Source organism: Engystomops pustulosus, chromosome 3 (genome assembly GCF_040894005.1).
Source record: "Engystomops pustulosus chromosome 3, aEngPut4.maternal, whole genome shotgun sequence".
NCBI classification, from domain to species: domain Eukaryota; kingdom Metazoa; phylum Chordata; class Amphibia; order Anura; family Leptodactylidae; genus Engystomops; species Engystomops pustulosus.
The window spans coordinates 72,159,039-72,181,353 of NC_092413.1; the positions used below are offsets into that span (position 1 = coordinate 72,159,039).

General features: G+C 43.3%; 1 protein-coding gene across 2 annotated transcripts in view; it reads left to right on the forward strand.

Moving 5' to 3' along the window:
• The window catches only part of TMEM242 (transmembrane protein 242), a 79,067-nt gene that overhangs the window by 26,449 nt on the left and 30,303 nt on the right, over positions 1 to 22,315 (forward strand). Inside the window, exons 1-2 of one of the 2 annotated variants that reach the window (XM_072141064.1) lie at positions 19,452 to 19,623; positions 21,554 to 21,654. In XM_072141064.1, the coding sequence (XP_071997165.1) occupies positions 19,521 to 19,623; positions 21,554 to 21,654 (204 nt within the window). In that variant the 5' untranslated portion in view covers positions 19,452 to 19,520. Of the gene's footprint in view, positions 1 to 19,451; positions 19,624 to 21,553; positions 21,655 to 22,315 lie in introns of those variants that run through there. The other variant, XM_072141066.1, reaches the window with a different exon arrangement.

The window sequence follows — 22,315 nt, forward strand, 5'->3', positions numbered from 1 at the left end:
ATGGAACCAAAATAAAGGACTGGAGAAATCATATGGTCATGTGAATGCAACCTTACATTTATGATGTTGTGTTCTAACAATACTTTAATGTTCACAAGGATTTTATTGTACAGTCATATATATTGTTCAATAAACCTTTTAAAAAAAGAAAATGGAATAGTATTTAAAGGGTTAAAAAGGATGTGAGGGGAACCGGGGGAACTGGTCTGCCTCTCAAGGGGTTGCTTTGTGGTTGCATTTTTATGATTTCAATTACCACCATGAGGTGGCTGTAGATTCAACCTATATGGTTATTTCATACAATGTACAGCTTCCTTCCATCCTGCATAGTTTGTGTTAATCTTACACACTGTGAGAACATCTTGCATATTATAGGACAGTGGTGGCGAACCTATGGCACCCATGCCAGAGAGGGCACGCAGAGCCCTCTCTGTGGGCACACGCACCATCTCCACTGCCGTCTCTATAGAACTGGCCAGGCAGGAAAAGCTGCCGGTCGCCGAGAGCTCCAGCGATCTCTCTCACTGTGGTCTGCATCAGACCTTCTCTGTGCTCAACAGTGCTGCCTAGAGACACAGCAGCAGGTCAGTGCCCACCCCTCCACTCCCTCCCCCTCCCCCTTCAGCCCGGGAACACAAGCAGAGTGAGAGAGAACTGCCCGAGCTTCCAGAACACCCAGTGAGTACAGAGAAGTGCAGCAGGAGGGAGCAGGCAGGAGCTGCCCTGTGTGTATTACACAGGCAGTAGGCAGGCAGCTTTGGGACACTAAACAACTATAGGTGCTTATTGTTTAGTGTCCCAAACTGCCCTGTATGACAGATGTCTGCGGCCACATATATACTGCCCTTGGAACAGATCACTTGTCACTGTGCTATGCTGCCAGTGACCCTGGGGTGCACTACACTGCCCTCACTGACAGCATGGCACAGGTGCCCAGAGTTCTGTACCAAGTGAAGTGTATGTATATATATATGTATGTATGTATGTATGTATGTATATATATATATATATATATATATATATATATATATATATATGTATATGTGTGTGTGGCCACAGACATGTGTCATATGTGGTGATTTGATGGTAAATTCACCTGCCTGATTCCATGTAGATCTGCTGTTCAGTGCACCCATCCTCCACCCTACAACATACACATTACCCTACACATCCCCTGCTGAATTCAACAATCGTTCATATTGCCCCTGTGTGGAGGTAGTGTTCCTCACTGGATGGGGGTAGTGTTCCTCACTGGATGGGGGTAGTGTTCTCCGCTGTATTTGCTCCTGCTTTGTGATATAATTGGTGATGTTGGATAAATAGTGGTCTGTTTATTATCAGTATGGTGGTATTTAACTTGTTGCACTGGTAATGGTTATCACGTGGCAGTATTATATGTCCCTTATAGAGTGGTATGGTGTGATTTTAGGCTAAATAGATGTGTTGGCACTTTGCGATGATTACATAGACTTTGGTTTGGAGTTTGGGCACTTGGTCTCTAAAAGGTTCGCCATCACTGTTTTAGGAGTTGCATCCCCTCTTATAGAGTATCACTGTATTGCTGTAGCGTGCCCAGCTTTTTGTTTTTTTTTATACTTTTACAATACCATTCAGCAGGTGCAATCCCCACACAATGGCCCACATTTACTAAAGTGCTTGCTCCAGTTTTCTGTCAGACTTTGCACGTTCTTATCAAGTGCAAACTGCCTGCTCAGGTATTTAAAAAGTGCCTGCACCACATTTGTGTTGCACGCAATCATTTTATGGCGCAGCTTCACAATTCTTCATGCGTCACAAATATCTGCACTGAAATGGGTGCTCAGTCAGACTGTACATCACATTGATCATGCAACAGAATTGTGTTGCAATCCCTATGACAATGGTGCACCCAAAAAAAAGTTGGTGCTTTCTGTCAGGGCAGTTTAGGGAGCTCCAAATTCATGAAGAACGTGTGCTGTAAATCCTGAATCTGCCGCACTGTGCACACTACACAGGCAATAGTGCAGTTTGCATTGTTTTTAGTAAATGTAGGTCAATATGTATTTGGCTGTTCTCAGTGCAGAGCTCGACAACAGTAGCCTTTTTCTGCAACAGATTCATCATCGTAGTTTAAGACTGTCAAGTTCTACTTGTATACCTGCTTTTAGCTGGTCTAAACTGTGCGCCACACACTGGCAAGGGCCGGTAGGGATCCTGTCTATCTGTCTGAAGTCTCCTGCACGGTAAACCTACTTATTACCTATGTGAGGTAAAACACTTGGGTTACTTCCAGACACCTGAAACAAAAATGAACAAACAATCTGAGTAGTCAGTAGGAATTTTTTGTAATGTTTGCACTCTATAAGGATTTGTGTTTAACATGCACAATTATGTTTGTTGAACCAAAAGTTTTTATGTCACTGTTACTTTGACTGCATTTGGGAGTTGTCTTGCCGCAAGCTAATCCCTCACAATTACTCCAGCAGTGGTGGTTGTATCCAAGGACCACATGTCTACATTTATGGAAAGTTATCTTCACACTAGGATTGCACCAATTTTGAGTGCGATACGGTCACAGGGGGCATTTATATTTCATTTAAAAATGCAATTTAAGGTCTGGGGGCAGGGCTCAGCCTACAGACTTATTTATTTCCACTGAAACACATGTGATCAGTAACAGTCAACCAGTATTTTGTGAAGAGAGCCTTAGTGTTTTATGACCGTTTATTGTATGTATTGTAAAGGTTGTCCTGGAAATATTAATATAAAATGTATAGCTTAGGGTTCATTTAGAAGGGCATTTTTAATGTCTGTACACTATCCTTTTTTTGTGGATGGCATTTTTTTATGGGTTTGTTCACATGTCCATGTTTCAGGAATGTGCAGACAGTGAGAAAAAATAGCAGTATGCATTATTTTGTCTCGCATGCGGACCCAGTAATTCAACTAAGAATTTTCCCCTACCAGTGCCTGCTGGTGACACTAAAGATCGAAGGAAGCTCCAGATATGTTTGAATTGAATGTGTCACTGGACAATTTTAGGACGACTTATCTCAGAGTTCCCACAGAGTTCTGTTAATAGCCAGAAGTGACAAATGGTGTGTCACAATATGCAGAAGGCAACAAGGTGTTTCTCTTGATTTTTTGGTTGTTGTCCAGGATCTACTTTATCAGGTAGAAAACGTACATGGGGAAATTATTGGTAGTTTGTAGTATCCTATTGCAGAGTGGTATTGGATCTTGCACATAAGCTAAGCGGAAATTTAGGATGTGACAGGTATTTAACAGGGTATTGTGTGGTGCACGGAATTGGATTTTCGCACAGCTACACTGGATTTCATGCAACAAAAATGGACGATCCGATGGTTACAGACTGAATGCGGGATTTAAGTTTCAAATTGTATCGCGGGATCAAGCACTTAGATGCACCAGGAAGAAGAAGGTAAACTCTGGCGGACCTGAGCGGGGAATTAGGTCCGCCAGAGTTCATGATCTTAGTGAATCGCGGCACAGTGTATTATTGTAGGACAATGCACTTTCTGTGAACTCCTCCGCACGGGTAAGTAAATGTGCCCTTTTATGTTTTTTTTTTTTTTGCCCCAAGGTTTTTACTAAAGTACAAATGTACTGTGAATCCTGCCCAGAGAGTTAATTAACTTTGTGTCACATTTCAAGAGCCCTTTGGTACCACTGCAAATTATGTAGGTACTATTTGAAATCAACGATTGATTTGGTTGGCCCAGTAGTAAAGTCGGCCAAGGAACATCATTATATCCTTGTTGTTGTAGACTGACAGATATTATCCTTATCCTATAAGGAGGACAGGAGACTACAATATGAGGGGGATGGAGGACGGAGGTCACAATATGAGGGAGGATGGAGGACAGAAGGCTACAATATGAGAGAAGATATAGGACAGCAGGCCATAATATGAAGGGAATGGAGGACAGGAGACCACAATATGAGAGGATTGAAAAACAGGGAGCCACAATATGAGGGGGATAGAAGACAAGAGGTCACAATAGGAGGGGGATGGAGGACAGGAGGCCGCAATATGAGGGGGATGGAGGACAGGAGGCCACAATATAAGGCGGATGGCCACTCAAAAGAGAAAACTGCATTTATTTGTCTTTTGGGTTACATAGGGCTCCAGCAACACTTTATAGGTCACATTATCTATAGGACTTGAAAAGTAGTTTGGCAAAAGTCTATTATATAGCTAGCCAGCCTCCTGACACCAAGTATATACCCAGCCCATGCCCCCAGTATGCCAGTCAGCTCATGCCCCCGGTATACAGACAGTCAGCTCATGCCTCCAGTATACAGCCAATCAGCTCATGGCTCCAGTATACAGCCAGTCAGCTCATGGCCCCAGTATACAGCCAGTCAGCCAATGCCCACAGTATACAGCCTGCCAGCCCATGCCCCCTAGTATATAGCCTACCAGCCCCTGCCCCCGTAAATGGTCAACAGCCCTTTGCCCTTAGTCTATAGACAAATGTACTCCAGAATGATGCTGCTGCAAAGGCCAAAAAATTTAAAATGTTATGCCACTTGGAAGACGGCAATGCAAAAAATGATAGATTTTTCCCACATTAGGTTTTATTTGACAAATTTAGTAAATTGTAAGAAAAAATATTGATGCTTTTCTACTCTTGCCCTCAAAAAAAAGTTCCTAAATTTTCAACAATAGGGGATAACAACCCCAAAATGGTAACACTGGAAAAAGCATCTCATCCTGCAAATACTCCCATCATATGGCCCGAATAACGAAAAAGCTAACATTTTATAGCCTACAAAAGGGACCAATTGGAAAACTAAAATCCTGGCAGCTGCAGGGCGCTAATTCCATTCCGCGCCTCGCTGTGCGCCCGTAAAACAAATAACGTCTCTGTACTCGGGAGGAATTGCAGAACAAATTGTAAGATGGGTTTTCTCTTTTTATTTTTTGGAAATGTGTAAATTTTAGGGCTAAATGAGTGTGTAACCGACAAAATTTGAACATTCTAAGTTTACCTCCATTTTGATTCAATTACTATGAAGATCTCAAGGGGTTAACAATCTTCCTAAAAGCTGTTTCTGATAGTTTGAGGGGTGCAGATTTGAAAATGGGCTGATTATATAGGGGGTTTTGATGTTAAATATGTAAAATTTCATTCAAAACGGTATTTCTCCCCAAAATAGTAAATTATGAAAAAATGTATTCAGCAATTTATTTAGGTGGTAAATCTATCTGCATGAAACGCAATGAATTAGAATTTTGAAAATGGCAAATTTTTCAAATAAATTCAACATTTTTTCTTTTTTTTTTATAAATAAACACAAAACTTATCTGCCAACATTTACCATGAAGTACAACATGTGGGTAAAAACAGTCTCAGAATCGCTTTGATAAGTAACAATGTTCAAAAGTTATAACCATATAAATCGACGCAAGTCAGAATCAAAAAAATGGGGCTAAGCCTTAAGCTATAAAATGGCTGCATCCTTAAGGGGTTAATGAATGAATTTTAGTTTTGTTCAGCACACATTTTGTCTAAGTTTTGTAAGGGTTTTTAGTAATTTGAAGATATCAGCAGCTTAGTCAGTTTTCTAGAATTGTTAAGCAGCTTTGTGCATTCATATTGACTCAATGCCCCATTGTTAAAACTTGGAGCTCAACTAAAAAAAAACCCTTTGTGTTAATGTATGTCTAATACCTCGGCTTTAACAAACTAAGGTAGTGAATTTCAACAAAATTTAGGTTAATATCAGAAAGGAGATTCAGTATGAAGCATAAAATAATACACACTGATTCCATTTTCATTATGGTTTTTTTTAAATGAAAATATCACTATTTTATGTTAACATATAAGTGCAGCATCCCCCACCGGGGCCTAGCCTTTTCTTGGTGCCTGGAGGCAGCCGGGGCCCAGAATACCGGAGTGGATGGCGGTTGCGGCCTAGGCACACTGATGTCATGGTGCTTGGTATGGGGACCCGAGGGCTGTTCTACAGCCTGGCAGGTCTCCAGCAGGTGGTGTATGCAAGAAATATGGAGGGAAAGGCTGACAATTTTTTATGACAAATATGTCCAGAAAAACCTATGATAAATAACCCCCATTGAATTTATTTAGGTTTCTCGGTGTTAGACTTTTGAATTATAAATTCAATATGATTCTCTGATCCCAAGTTTTTTGGTATCTCTTTTATGGGTGTTATCTTGAAACAAATATTTTTTTTATCATGCAAGGTTAGATGACGTTAGACAACATGATCCATTTTGTCTTTTGTTGTTTTCAGGCTAAACTTATTCTTCCTTCATCTTAGGGTCTATATTGTTCCCTCGATGTACTGTAATCATTTTTAATAATTGTTTTTATTTTTTAATAGATCGGATATTTTGGAATGCGGCAATCTAATATTTTCGATTTTACTTGTTTATTTATTTTTAGATGTGTTTTGAGGAAAGGGAGATGATTTGAATTTTTTTTTACTATTATTTTTTCCCCCCTAGAGTACTTGAATCCTGGGGGTCTTATCACTTAAACAAAATTCTGCAATACAACTGTATTGCAGTAAATTGAAATGATACTGGGCAACATTTGTTTGTTTATACCAGTTTTTTATCTGTCTTTGCACTGAAAAAATTTGCAAACTGCTTACACGCTTATTTCTAAAGTGTCTACACCAATTTTGTGTCACAGCTGCACTGTGCCCACCACAATTCTGCAGCATGAACAAAGTTCCCCCCAAAATAAATACCAGTTTTGATTAATCTGGCACACCAGTTTTGATAAATATGGGCCACTGCTTTTATATTACTGTCTGTCTTAGACGATAATATAGAATTGATAACAATTGCATCCTTTCAATAACTATCTATGGGCTAGATTATACCAACAATCCCCCTCAAAGTACTGTGTAAACTCCTTCCTTTTACTCAGTAAAATGGGTCCTATACTTCACCATCATTACATAAAAAAGTACATCTAAATTTATTTATATTCATTTAAAAAGTGGTCCTGTGTGCCAGTCCGTTCCTGTGGTCCTGTGATTCCTGACGTGAGTCCTAGTGTGCCTTCCATTGCTATTCTCCTGCCGCCACTCCGGGTACAGTCTCCTGTATTACTACCTTGGAAGCCACCGCGGCCTAGTCGCACCTGTGGAACGACCTGGTGGTATCCCGCCACAGCAAGTCCATCCCGCTTTGCAGCGTGCTCTGGTGAACACCGGGTTCCACTTAGACTCCGGTCCCAGGTCGGCTTGTACCATCTCCCGCGGTGGTCCAGCGGGTCCACAGACTCCCAGCTCTGACAGTAACATACGGCCATGGACCCCGCCAAGGAGCCACATCAGATACTGGCTGAACTTTCCGGTGTTGTCACCCGGCAGTCTCAGCAGATTGCTGCCCAAGGAGAACTTTTAGGCCAAGTCGCTTCGACACTTCAACAGCTGCTTGACTCCCGGCCTAAGCATCAAGTCCCGGTGACTACTCCGGCAGCAGTTCCAGCGACTAGCCCTGCGACCTCCCGGCTTGTTCACCGGCACCAGAGCCTAGGATGAGTCTGTCTATGCCTAACAAATGCCTAACAAATACGATCCCAAACAGGGCAGAGGATTCATCACCCTGTGCTCGCTGCATATTGAACTAATGTCATCTCAGTTAGTCAGCGAGCGCTCCAAGGTGGCGTTCATCATCAGCCTCCTCACCTGTGGGACAGGAATGATCCAGTTATGGCCATTCTTACCAACTTCCTGGCAGAGTTCCGGTCCACGTTTGAGGAACCAGCACGAGCCTCATCTGCGGAAACAGAACTACGGAATCTACGCCAAGGAGACTTCACCGTGGGTGAATAAGCTGTCCATTTCCACACCTTGGCGTCTGAACTCTGTTGGAAGGAGGCGGCCTTATGTGCAACTTTTAAGAAAGGTCTGTCCTCACGGGTAAAGGATGCATTAGCTGCCAGTGATCTGCCGACTTCTTTGAGTGGTCTTATCACCTTGGCCACCCAGATTGACGTGCAGTTCTTGGAACGAACTGAAGAGTTGCGGCACAAGCGACCTCTAGTCCGGCTTCCACATCCGCCTCGGTTGGCTCCGGTCTTCCAGAAGCCATTCCAGCCTCTGGTCGCTCAGTCTGCTGGTGAACCTATGCAGTTTGACAGAGCTCGACTTACGCCTGGGAAACAATCAAGACGTTTCCAAGAAAACCTCTGTCTGTACTGTGTCAGTCCCAAGCACCTCATCGGGACTTGTCCAATGCGTCCCCAAAGTCCGGGAAACGCCAGCACTTAGAGCTTTTGGGAGAGGCGTGCCTTAGTGTGAATTCAGCTTCTCCACGGCTGATTATTCCAGTGCTCTTTATTGTCGGCACCAGTGCCCCCGTGCAGGTCTCGGCATTCCTGGATTCCGGTTCGGCGGGGAACTTCGTGGATGCCGCTCTCGTTTTCCCGGCATCACATTCCGGTGGTCCCCCTCAAGTCTCCCGTGTTAATTTCCTCTGTAAGCGGACAGCTTCTTTCCAATCCGATCGGGTACTGCACAGAACTTATCCGACTTCAGGTTGGAGCCCTACATCAAGGAAATTTGGTTTTCTATGTTCTGGTTTGCTCCACATCAGCTCTTCTTCTGGGTCTTCCTTGGCTCCAGCTACATGCCCCGGTTCTCAATTGGAAGACTGGTGAGATCCTGCGTTTGAAGTCCTGAATGGCAATCCCGATGTATGGTGGCACCACTTCCGGTCTTCTCCTCTACTGTGTCTTCCAAGTCTGGAGGGTCTGCCAGCTTGTTACCGAGACTTTTCTGAAGTTTTTTCTAAGAAACAAGCGGAGACCTTGCCACCACATCGTCCCTATGATTGCCCTGTGGATCTCCTGCCTGGCACCACTCCTCCCAGAGGTCGAGTCTATTCACTTTCGGCTCCAGAGACGGCTGCCATGTCTGAATACATCAAGGAGAACCTGCAGAGGGGTTTCATATGCAAATCCTCCTCTCCGGCTGGTGCAGGTTTTTTCTTTGTCACCAAGAAGGACGGCTCCTTACGTCCCTGGCTGAACAAGATCACAGTTAAAAATCGCTACCCTCTGCCATTAATTACGGAACTTTTTGATCGCCTACGCAGTTCCAGGGTGTTCTCCAAGCTGGATGTTCGGGGTGCATACAATCTCATCCGGATCCGCAAAGGTGAGGAGTGGAAGACAGCGTTTAATACCTGTGACGGGCATTTTGAATATTTAGTAATGCCTTTCGGACTGTGTAACACCCCTGCCATCTTTCAAGAATTTGTGAATGACATTTTCCGGGATGTTCTCTATACGTGTGCCGTGGTCTACCTGGACGACATTTTGATATACTCTCCAGACCCTTAATCCCATCGGACACACGTACGTCAAGTTCTTGGTCGGCTTTGTGCCAACCATCTGTACACTGACCACAAAAACTTGTTATACCTCCAGACAGCCCAGCTCCTGAATCCCAGGCAAGCCCGGTGGTCTTTGTTCTTTTCCCGTTTCGACCTGCTGATCCATTTTCGTCCGGCTGACAAGAATGTCAAGGCTGATGCCCTTCGGATGTTGTCGGAGAAGAACCAGCTCCTCGACACATAATTTATCCGGACCAGCTTGTTGTTGCAGCTCCAGTGGATCTTCGTCAGCTAACTCCCGGCAAGACGTATGTTAAACCTGCTCTCTGGAGGAGGATTTTATCCTGGGGACATTCTTCTCGTGTGGCTGGGCATCCTGGGGTGCAATGCACCATGGCCCTCATCTCCCGCTACTACTGGTGGCCAGATCTGGTCAAAGATGTTTGGGAGTTTGTGTGATCCTGCTCCTCCTGTGCCCACAACAAAGCCTCCCGTCTCAAACCGCCTGGACTGTTACTGCCGTTGCCGATACCCAGTCGCCCGTGGTCCCATGTGGCAATGGATCGATCTGCCTGTCTCCTCGGGCAGTACTGTCACCTGGGTGGTGACGGACCGGTTTTCAAAGATGTCCCATTTTGTTTCCCTTCCAGGTCTTCCGTCTTCTCTACAGCTTGCCAGTATATTCTTCAGACACATCTTCTGGCTGCATGGTCATCCGTTACACATCATGTCCAGGAGTCCAGTTTGCATCAAAATTCTGGCATTCCTTATGTAACCAACTGCAGGTCAACCTTGACTTTTCTTCTGCCTACCACCCGCAGTCTAATGGTCAAGTGGAGAGGGTGAACCAGACTTTGGGCTGCTACCTCCATCACTTTGTTTCAGCCCGTCAGGACAACTGGGCTGACCTGCTACCTTGGGCTGAGTTCTCCTACAATTCCCTGGACTCTGGGTCTACCGTCTCGGCTCCGTTCTTTGTGGTCTATGGATGTATTCCTCACCCGCCTCTCCAGTTGTCTACTCCCTCTGTTGTCCCTGCGGTAGAGGATTTGGTACAGGACCTCAAGTCTATTTGGGACCAGACCCGCCAGTCTCTTCTATGAGCCACGGCCCGTACCAAGATCCAGGCTGATAAGAAATGTTGAGTTCCTCCTGGGCTAGTCGCACCTGTGGAACGACCTGGTGGTATCCCTCCGCAGCAAGTCCATCCCGCTTTGCGGCGGGCTCTGGTGAAAACCGAGTGCCACTTAGACTCCGGTACCAGGTCGGCTAGTACCATCTCCCGTGTTGGTCCAGAGGGTCCACAGACTCCCAGTCCTGACAAAACTGCTCAAAAAATAAAGAGAACACTCAAATAATATATCCTAGTAAATAAATATTCTCATTAATACTTTGTTCTGTACAAAGTTGAAATAAATCATCAATGGGAATCAAGTTTATTAACCAATGGATGCCTGAATTTGGAGTCACCCACAATAATAAAGTGAAACACACTAAGGCTGATCCAAGCTCAAACAAGTCGAAATGAGGCTCAGTATTGTATGTGGCCTCCACGTGCCCGTATTACCGCCTTACAACGCCTCGGCATACTCGTGATAACATATAAAGAGACTTAAGACGCAAAGAAAAGTCAAAATCATAACACAAGCCCAGGTATACAGGGGCGCACTTGCCATGAGGCAAGTTGAGAATCGACACCTCCCACCCTGACAGCCGGCTGGCACATCCACCCTCCACAGCGCCATAACCATCCGTAGGCCCCACCTGTCCACTCCGAGTTCCCCCACTTCCCTCCGCTCCCGGCTACTGCTTCCTCGCCCTGCATGGCTCCGGTCTCCCCCCCCCCCGGCTCCTGTCTCCTCCACCCCCGCCCCTACCGGGCTCCAGTCTCCACCCCCCACACACCGGCTTCGGTCTCCACCCCCCCTACCCGGCTCTGGTCCCCCCCCCCACCCGGCTCTGGTCCCCTCACCCCTCCCGACTTTGGTCCCCCCGGCTCTAGTCCACATCCCCCCGCCCCTCTGAAGATAAAGACCGAACAGCCAGGACCATAGAAAAAGAAAAAATAAAGGTACATTTTATGTATATGTAAATATAAGTATATATGTATAGATGTGTGTATATATGTATAAGTGAGTATGTATGTATATGTATGTATTTATGTGTATGTATGTGTATGTATAGATGTGTGTATATATATGTATGTATATATGTTTGTATATATGTATATTCTGAATATGGTGTGTGTGAGTGTGTGTATATACTGTTTGTATATGTGTATTTGCTGTATGTATACTCAGTATGTGTGTAGATGTTGTATAAACTGTATGAGTGTGTATATATGCTGTATATTTATCCAGTATTGGTGATATTTATCAGGGTTTCTGCACCATGTCAGTGGCATAGAAGCCCTGAAATAATTGCAAATTTTAGTTTTATACTACATGGTGGCACGCTGTATGCATATTATACTACATGGCGGCACGCTGTATACATTTTATACTACATTATGGCACGCTGTGTCTAATTTACACTACATGACAGTATGCTATATGCATTTAATACTACATGGCGGCACGCTGTATCTAGCAGCACTCCGTCTCCAATTCAAAGGTGTTTATTCACCAAGTGGATATACAGCAATGTTTCAGCTAACTCAATGTAGCCATTCTCAAGCAGTGACAGGAGTGTTACATGGCGGGTTTAAATCCTCCGCAGGATGTGACGTCAGTGATGACGTTTGACAATATGAGTTGTTAAATATGTGCTTAATAGAATCATAACACATTGATATAATAGAACATAATCAGTAAATATTGAAATTGTGCATGTGTTATGATTCTATTATGTACATATATATGGTGAATAAACACCTTTGAATTGGAGACAGAGTGCTGCTACTTCCTTGTTTTGCTGTTCAAGTTGTGGTCTAGGATCAGACACACTATAGCTTGCACCCATCGGGTTAAACCCTTTCATACTGTGACGCCCATCCACATTGCTGTTATTTTATACTACATGGCGGCACGCTGTATGCATTTCACACTACATGACGGCACGCTGTATCTATTTTATACTACATGGCAGTTTGCTATATGCATTTTATACTACATCGTGGCACGCTTTATCTATTTTATACCACATGGAGGTACGCTCTATTTTCTATGCTGTATCTGATATATTACATATAGGGGGGGGGGGCATCTTTCTATGGCTCGCCTCAGGCAGCAGACAGAATTGGTACTCCCCTACAGACACCCCTGCAGATATATAGTATCACCGCGTCCATAACAACCCGTAGAATAACAGTAAATAATTAATGAACCTGCACGATGGACACCGTTAAAAAAAAACCTTCAAAAATTATGATTTTTACCTATTCAATCCCACAAAAAATGCTATAAAAAGTGAAAAACATATGTACTCCAGAATGATACTGGTGGTGCAAAGTACATGTCCCACAAAAATACAAGCCATCAACCAGCTCCGTAGCCAAAAAGGTAACAATTGGGCTATACGGTGAACACCGAAAAAAAAAAGTAAAAAATCCAGTACAGAATTTATGCTTTTCTTCACCAGCCCTCAAAAAAAGTTCCTAAATTTTCAACAATAGGGGATAACAACCCCAAAATGGTAACACTGGAAAAAGCATCTCATCCCGCAAAAAAAATGCCATCACATGGCCCCAATAACGAAAAAGCAAAAATGTTATAGCCTACAAAAGGGGCCAATGAGGAAACTTACAGCCACGCGTGGGTGGTCTCTGTACTCGGGAGAAATTGCTAAACAAATTGTAAGATGGGTTTTCTCTTTTTATCTTTTGGAAATGTGTAAATTTTAGGGCTAAATGAATGTATAACCATCAAAATTTGACCATTCTAAATTTCACCTCCATGTAGATGGAGGACAGCAGGCCATAATATGAAGGGAATGGAGGAAAGGAGACCACAATATGACAGGATTGAAAAACAGGGAGCCACAATTAGATCAAGATCTACGACCATGGCATTTAACTTGCCTTTGGGGGGTCTTTTCCCCACGATTGCATGTGCATAGGCTGACACGGCTAATACACTGCAATACATCAGATGATTGCTTGTTCATGTCCCATGATGGAAACAGTAAAAAAGTAAAAAAAATGTTATTCAATAAAAAAAAAGTAATAAATCAATAAAAATGCCCATAAGCCCCATAACATATAAAGAGACATATAACCCCCAAAAAAGCCTAAATCATAACACAAACCCCACATATATAGTATCACCGCGTCCATTACAACCCGTAGAACTAAAGTAATTCATTATTAAACCCGCCCGATAAACACCGTTAAAAAAAACTGTTAAAAACCTGCCAAAAATTATGATTTTTACCTATACACTCCCACAAGAAATGCAATAAAAAGTGATCAAAAATACAAATGTACTCCAGAATGATGCTGTTGCAAAGTACAACATGTCCCGAAAAAACAAGCCATCAACCAGCTCCATAGCCAAAAAATTTAAAATGTTATGCCACTTTGAAGACGGCAATGCAAAAAATGATAGATTTTTCCCACGTTAGGGTTTTATTTGACAAATTTAGTAAAATTTAAGAAAAAATATTGATGCTTTTCTACTCTTGCCCTCAAAAAAAGTTCCTAAATTTTCAACAATAGGGGATAACAATCCCAAAATGCTAACACTGGAAAAATATCTCATCCCGCAACTAATCTCATCATATGGCCTGAATAACAAAAAAGCAAAAATTTTATAGCCTACAAAAGGGACCAATTGGAAAACTAAAGTCCTGGCAGCTGCAGGGCACTAATTCCATTCTGTGCCTTGTTGTGCGCCCATAAAACAAATAACGGCCACATGTGGGGGTCTCTGTACTCGGGAGGAATTGCAGAACAAATTGTAAGATGGGTTTTCTCTTTTTATTTTTTGGAAATGTGTAAATTTTAGGGCTAAATGAACGTACAACCGAAAAATTTGAACATTCTAAGTTTACCTCCATTTTGATTCAATTACTATGAAATTCTCAAGGGGTTAACAATCTTCCTAAAAGCTGTTTCTGATAGTTTCAGGGGTTCAGATTTGAAAATGGGTTGATATTAAATATGTAAAATTTAGTTAAATAGGCAAAAATAGTTAAATCTAAAAATCCGGAAAAGCGATATTCGATTTGTAAGCCGTGTGAAGTCAAAATAAATTATCCAGACATTTCAAAAATGATGAACATGTAAAATAAACATATGGGAAATGTTATTCAGCAATTTATTTAGGTGGTAAATCTGCCTGAAAATGCAATGATTTGAAAAAAAATTTCAAAAGATTCATCATTTTTTCTTTTTTTTGTAAATACATGCAAAACTTATCATCCAACATTTACCACTAAAATGGCAGGTGCCACATTGGGTGAATAAACACCAAAAACTTCATCCGGAGTGCTGCCTTATTTCTTCATTTCTTGATTATCCCTTGCTCACCTGAGCCCGGTCAGCAGAGACCTGCACCCAACATTAGGACTTTATTCCACTACTCTACAGTGCTGCTCCACTCTACAGTTTTTTACCACTAAAATGGAGTACAACATGGGGGGAAAAAAACTATCTCTGAATCGCTTTGATAAGTACCTTATATACTCGAGTATAAGCCTAGTTTTTCAGCACAAAAAATGTGCTGAAAAACCCAAACTCGGCTTATACTCGAGTGAAAAAAATAAATATATCTAAACTCACCTTTCCGGCGACCCCTGTACATCTTCTGTGCAATCTGTCCGGCAGCGGCGGCAGGCTATATACACTGGGGCAGGGTCTGGCAGGCTATATACACTGGGGCAGGGTCTGGCAGGCTATATACACTGGGGCAGGGTCTGGCAGGCTATATACACTGGGGCAGGGTCTGGCAGGCTATATACACTGGGGCAGGGTCTGGCAGGCTATATACACTGGGGCAGGGTCTGGCAGGCTATATACACTGGGGCAGGGTCTGGCAGGCTATATACACTGGGGCAGGGTCTGGCAGGCAATATACACTGGGGCAGGGTCTGGCAGGCTATATACACTGGGGCAGGGTCTAGCAGGCTATATACACTGGGGCAGGGTCTAGCAGGCTATATACACTGGGGCAGGGTCTGGCTGGCTATATACACTGGGGCAGGGGCTGGCTGGCTATATACTGGGGAGGCTGTGACCAGTGCATTTCCCACCCTCGGCTTATACTCGAGTCAATAGGTTTTCCCAGTATTTTGTGGTAAAATTAGGGGCCTCGGCTTATACTCGGGTCGGCTTATACTCGAGTATATACAGTAACTGTGTTCAAAAGTTATAACCATATAAAGCGACGCATGTCAGAATCCAAAAATTGGGGCTGAGCCTTAAGCCACAAAATGGCTGCGTTCTTTAGGGGTTAATGTATTTTAGGATGTCCGCATTGACAGTAGAGAGGTGGATCCTTTTAGTGGTGATGACACAACCAGCGGTGCTGAACACGTGCTCTGACAGCACAATAGCCGCAGAACAGGACAGCACCGGCAAGGCATAGAGGTCAAGCTTTGATCACATGTCCAATTTTCCCACCCAGGAACTAATCCTTCAGTACCAGGTGACCTACAGACAGATAATCCTCCATCATATGAGTCACATTCTGCCTCCTGTTACTATGTGCCCCCTTCGCAGGTGATGGAGGTTGGACTATAGTCAACATGGCATTCCACATTGTGGCCATGGTGCTATTACTTCTGCATTTGTGTCTTCCTCTTCCAAAACTGTTCCCTTGTTGGGTAGTGCCGTAGCAGACAACTGCTCTAGAAATCCACCCTGCGAGTCTTGTGTGGACAGGCCTATCATCTGTTCCTCCTCTTTTTCCTCATTAGCCACCATTACATCCTCCGTCGAAGAAAGCTGGAAATGGTAAAGCTGATGATAGCTTCATTGGTGCTGACCATATTGGAAGCAGCGCAGCACTGACCAAATGTCGCTCGTGGAGACCCATTGGTAAAGTGCGGCTGGTCACTACTTTGACTAACCCGGGCGTGCTGGAAGTGTTATAACATCACACATCAGGCAGTGGGTGAGATAGATGAGCAACGTGAATGAGATTATAGAGTGTGAATGGAAAAAAAGCAAACACTTAAATCAACAGCTCCAGCAGGTCTGTATAGCTTGCCATGTATCTTTGCACCACCAAAGGTGGTTTGAGGTCTGGTCCGAGAAGTATGAACCTGAATGTGTATATGGGATTTTCAAATATCCAATATGCTACCCTGGTACTGTAATATACTACATTATGTGTGTGGGCTACCATAAAGGTACTAAAAATGCTCCGGCTCTGAGACACTGTACCTTAATTACAGTCTTTTTGATATGCAAATGAGTAAATAAGAGTCAACTTCTGAAGAGAAGAGTCACGTTTTCTCCCAGACTACCAGTGAAACAGACCTCCTTCTTTTGACTGACAGTGATGTGCGCCATCAAATCTCAACCAGAGCAGGCAGGAAGTCCTCTCCCTGTTGTTACAAGAATGCAGCCCCTGCCACTACATGGTGTATTTACAGTGAGAACTTTGTGGAAAACTGCAGATCTTCTCACCATTTTACACGCCCTGCTATTAGCGGTGCCAAGTGGTGGTGGGTGGAGCTACCTGCAAGTGGGCGTGGCAAAAATAGACAAAGGAGAATTATTTTATTGGTGGGAGGCACAAAGGCACAGTGGGGTGAGGTTTATTGTGCCTGTTCTTCATGACAGGTTCCCTTAAACACCTTAATGACAAGTGACAGAACAGTACGTGGCACACTGTTACAAATTAGTAAGAAAATACCCATATACTGCAATACAGTATTCCTGTTGATAAACCAAACTTGGGCTTCATGGTGAGGGGATTAAAATACTACAGTGTTAGATTTTACCGAGGAACTGTTGAGTGTTTATTGGCATTAGGGAAGTTGAAGTAAGTAAACCATAGTAACTACATGTGACTACATGGATACTATTCTGCTGTTTGGTCTGCACTGTCCAAATAAATTGTCAGGATCAGTGGATCTTCTGGACCACCACGGGAGGTGGAACTAGCCAACACCTGGGACCGGAGTCTAGCGGCACCTGGTATTCACCAGAGCCCGCCGCAAAGCGGGTTGGACTTGTTGCGGCAGGATACCACCAGGTCGTTCCCAGGTGCGACTAGCCCGCAGTGGCAGCCGAGGTCGAGGTACCTTAGCGGATGACAATCTCGTAGTCAGGTCCAGCTACAGGGTCAGGGCAGGCGGCAGAGATGCAACGTCAGGTCCAAGTCCGGGGTCAGCAACAGGAGGTCCAGGCAGGTGGGAATGGGAACACAGGCACACGGAACACAGCAACACGGAGGAACTTGGGTAACACGGCAACACAGGACTCAGGAGCGGGGACACACAGGAACGCAGGAATACAGAAGAACGCAGGAATACACAATATTTGGGGGCACTGTGTTATATTTGGATGTGCCCCCCAAATAACATGCAGCACATCCAAATATAACACAGTGCCCGCAAATAACATGCAGCACATCCAAGTATAACACAGTGCCCCCCAAATAACATGCAGTACATCCAAATATAACACAATGCCCGCAAATAACATGCAGCACATCCAAGTATAACACAGTTCCCCCAAATAACATGCAGTACATCCAAATATAACAGTGTCCCCAATAACATGCAGTACATCCAAATATAACACAGTGCCCCCAAATAACATGCAGTACATCCAAATATAACAGTGTGTCCCTAAATAACATGCAGTATTTCCAGTATTTACTTGGATGTGCTGCATGTTATTTGTGGGCACAGTGTTGGGGGGCACTGTGTTATATTTGCGTGTACTGCATGTTATTTGGGGACACTTGGTTACATTTGAATGTACTGCATGTTATTTGAGGACACTTTGTTATATTTGGATGTACCGCATGTTATTTTGGGACACTTTGTTATATTTGGATGTACTGCATGTTATTGGGGGACACTGTTATATTTGGATGTACTGCATATTATTGGGGGACACTTTGTTATATTTGGATGCACTGCATGTTATTTGGGGACACTTTGTTATATTTGGATGTACCGCATGTTATTTGGGGGCACTGTGTTATATTTGGATGTACTGCATGTTATTGGGTGACACTGTTATATTTGGATGTACTGCATGTTATTGGGGGCACTGTGTTATATTTGGATGTACCGCATGTTATTTGGAGGCACTGTGTTATATTTGGATGTACTGCATGTTATTGGGTGACACTGTTATATTTGGATGTACTGCATGTTATTGGGGGCACTGTGTTATATTTGGATGTACCGCATGTTATTTGGGGGCACTGTGTTATATTTGGATGTACTGCATGTTATTGGGTGACACTGTTATATTTGGATGTACTGCATGTTATTGGGGGACACTGTTATATTTGGATGTACCGCATGTTATTTTGGGACACTTTGTTATATTTGGATGTACTGCATGTTATTGGGGGACACTATTATATTTGGATGTACTGCATGTTATTTGGGGACACTTTGTTATATTTGGATGTACTGCATGTTATTTGGAGGCACTGTGTTATATTTGGATGTACTGCATGTTATTGGGTGACACTGTTATATTTGGATGTACTGCATGTTATTGGGTGACACTGTTATATTTGGATGTACTGCATGTTATTGGGGGACACTTTGTTATATTTGGATGTAGTGCATGTTATTGGGGGCACTGTCTTATACGTGGATGTACTGCATGTTATTGGGGGGCACTGTCTTATATTTGGATGTCCTGCATGTTATTGGGGGCACTGTCTTATACGTGGATGTACTGCATTATTGCACAGCTTTCATAAATTTGCAATTTCCATAGTAGTGTAAGTTAACGCTGCTCTTTGTCTTTTGATGCAGCGCATTACATTTTACAACATTTTTGAGGCAAAACAATCTTCCCCATTACACACAATTGTAACACCTCCGCCAGTGTTTATAGCCGCTTGTGAGGCATTATGGCCGGTGCGGAAGGCCCCTGTGTCCGCGGCTCTAGGTGTGCTTACCATTTGTAACAACTAGCAGTATTACTTGATTCTATAGTAAAGTGTCTCGCTATGAAGTGGAGCCCCGCACGGTGCTTTTATGTGGTATCCTGTGAGGCGTGGATGTTCTCCCGGAAGGGGAGGAGCTGTGCGAGCTGCGCTATGGTGCTCCGGTAATAATGGAGCCTCAGGAAACTGTGGAGAAGAGGGAGCGCTGGGATGCGGGCGCTGAGCTCCCGGCTGACGAGGGGGCACGGGAAGAGAAGCTTTTGCTTATTAAAGGTGCAGGTTGTGGACATGTTGTGTATACTGCGAGGGACAATACAGATCTGTGTGTGGCAATGTCACCTGTGTCCTGACGGTCATTCAGCTGCCGCTCATGTGGCTGCAGTACGGGTGACGCGGTTGGACCGGCCGTGTGCGGCTGTAGCTCCCACAGGGTCTGAAGTAAATACAGAGGGGACTGGGAGGAAATCTAAGGCACAGCAGGGACAGGTCAGAACTTTGTGTATGGTCATATCATAATTATCAGGGCAATTATCTGTTCCATCCTGAATTGAACACTGGAACATGGTATCATTACCCCATTTTTGTTAAGGTATGCGTACTTCCCAACTTTTGGTGGAGAGAAATGACTAAAAGGGGTGTGTGCTGCAAAAAAAATGTTTTCAGTGCCATAGACCACACCTAATGCCCCTCTTTCAAGCAAAGTATACTATTAACCTAAATAGCTCCCTACATAGTATAGATCCGGCTTCGGCGCCGAGACCGTGTGTTGGGACCGCTTAACAACACGTGCGGGTAAATGGAGAGGGCTCATGGGCTGAGCCCTCTCCATAGCCGGTTAGTCTTTGCTGCATATTGCAACAAAGACTTACCCGTAACGCCCGTTATCGGTGTGGTTACAATCTTTGCTTCTCCTGACGTCATCGAGGAGCGGCGATCGGTCGCCAGGACAGCCTCGGGTCTTCCGAAGATCTGAGGCTGTCACATTTTAACCATTTCATTACAATGTGAGATTTGAACATTGTAATGAATCGGGAGGAAAATGCCCATATAATAGGATCAATCAGACAACCTAGGGTTAAAGTACCCCAGTGCGACTGAAAAACAGTAAAAATAAAAAAAATTATAATAAAAAAAATAAAAATTCAAATCTCCCCCTTTTCCCTAGAACTGATATAAATATAAATAAACAATAAAAATCATAAACCCATTAGGGATCACTGTGTCGGAAAATATACTCTGTAACGGAAAATAGCACCCAAAGTCGAAAATGGCACTTTTTGCCATTTTGAAAAATATAAAATCAATAAAAGGTCGTACAGTGGGGATCAAAAGGTTGTACAGTCCTACGAATGGTAGCATGGAAAACGTCATCAAAAGACGCACCCACTTGACCTGACCCACATCTTCGTACACCAAAGTATGAAAAAGTTATTAGTGCCAGAAGATAAAAAAAAAAAAAATTTGTACAGGAGGTTTAAGTTTTTGTAAATGTATGAAAACATAAAACCTATACAGATTTGGTATCCCCGTAATCATAATGACCCAAAGAATAAATTAGACATGTCATTTGGGGAGCACAAGGAAAGCCAAAAAATCCAAGCCCACAAGAAAAGTGCATAATGCGTTTTTTCACCATTTTGACTGCATTTGGATTTTTTTTCCCCGTTTCTCAGTACACAGCATCGAATATTTAATACCATCACTATTGGTTACGCAGAAAACAAACCATCACACACCCCTTTATGTGTAAAAATAAAAGAGTAAATAGTGAAAAATGGAAATGAAAAGACAAAAAGGGGCCAGGTCGTTAAGGGGTTAACAGCATACCCATCATTTCTTATAGTGTGCTACAAAAATTAAAGCTACACTATAATTGGTTGTCTTGACAGTTTTCCTCACTGTAGACTTTACAGTACTTACAGTTCACAATAAAACGGGTTCTGTATATAACAATTTAATATTACAAGCTATAAAATACGCTGCAAAAATGTTCTGTGGCTATGTAACATGTGGGGGATACACTGTGAAATTTCCAGCAGCATATCCAGAAATTCTACTTATATTCTTATATTCTTACTTCTATTATAGCAGTAGATTTTTTAATGATTTAAAGAAAAATTGTCCTGGAAATGGTCATGATTTGCAGAATTGTAAGCTTTTTGGAAGGTTATTTTTAATTAACTTAACTTAAATGTTCCATTAGGTGCAGTTTTTCTTGGAACTGTTGCAACTGCAGGAATGCTTGCTGGTTTTGGTACCACACTTTCCCTTGCGAAGAAGAGGAGTCCCAATTGGTTTACAAAGGTGTGTGTGATGCTTAAAGGCATTATTCTTTTTAATTGTTATACAGGGTAGGGGATAGCTATCTGATCACTGGGGTTTGACCTTTGGGACCCACTACAGTCACAAGAACTGTTCTATAGCTAGCAAGACCACTCTGCCTGCTGCTGCTCGCTACCCGTTCGCTCTGCACATAGTGATGATTTTGTATGCCGGGTGCGCGCTGCTATGTTCGGCAAATAGAACACAGTGTGATCTCGCGATATCATGCTGTGTTCTATGTCTGACAGCATATGTCTGACGATCCGCTACATTGAATGGTCAGAGAACGGTGCTCATATCTCGGTAAAGGTGGGGGCTAGGAATACAATTCAAAGTGCCTCTGAATCGGTGAGCAAGTCCCTAAATTCGGCTATGTTAAAGTTAATAAGATTGGGGTGGTGAAAGGTCCTCTTTAAAGGAAATCTACCACTTTATTAAAGTACCTACATGCCCAGGAACCTAATTTTACCACGAGTCGCCCCCCCCCCCTCCTTTAATGAAAAATAAACGTAGTACTCGTGCTTGGACGCTGATTCTCGACGACCACAGATGGACGTCTATGTGATCTGTCGGCACAGAAGCCATGATGTTAGCAGACATCATAGTTTTTGTCCCTACAGATCACATAGATGTGCATCTACCA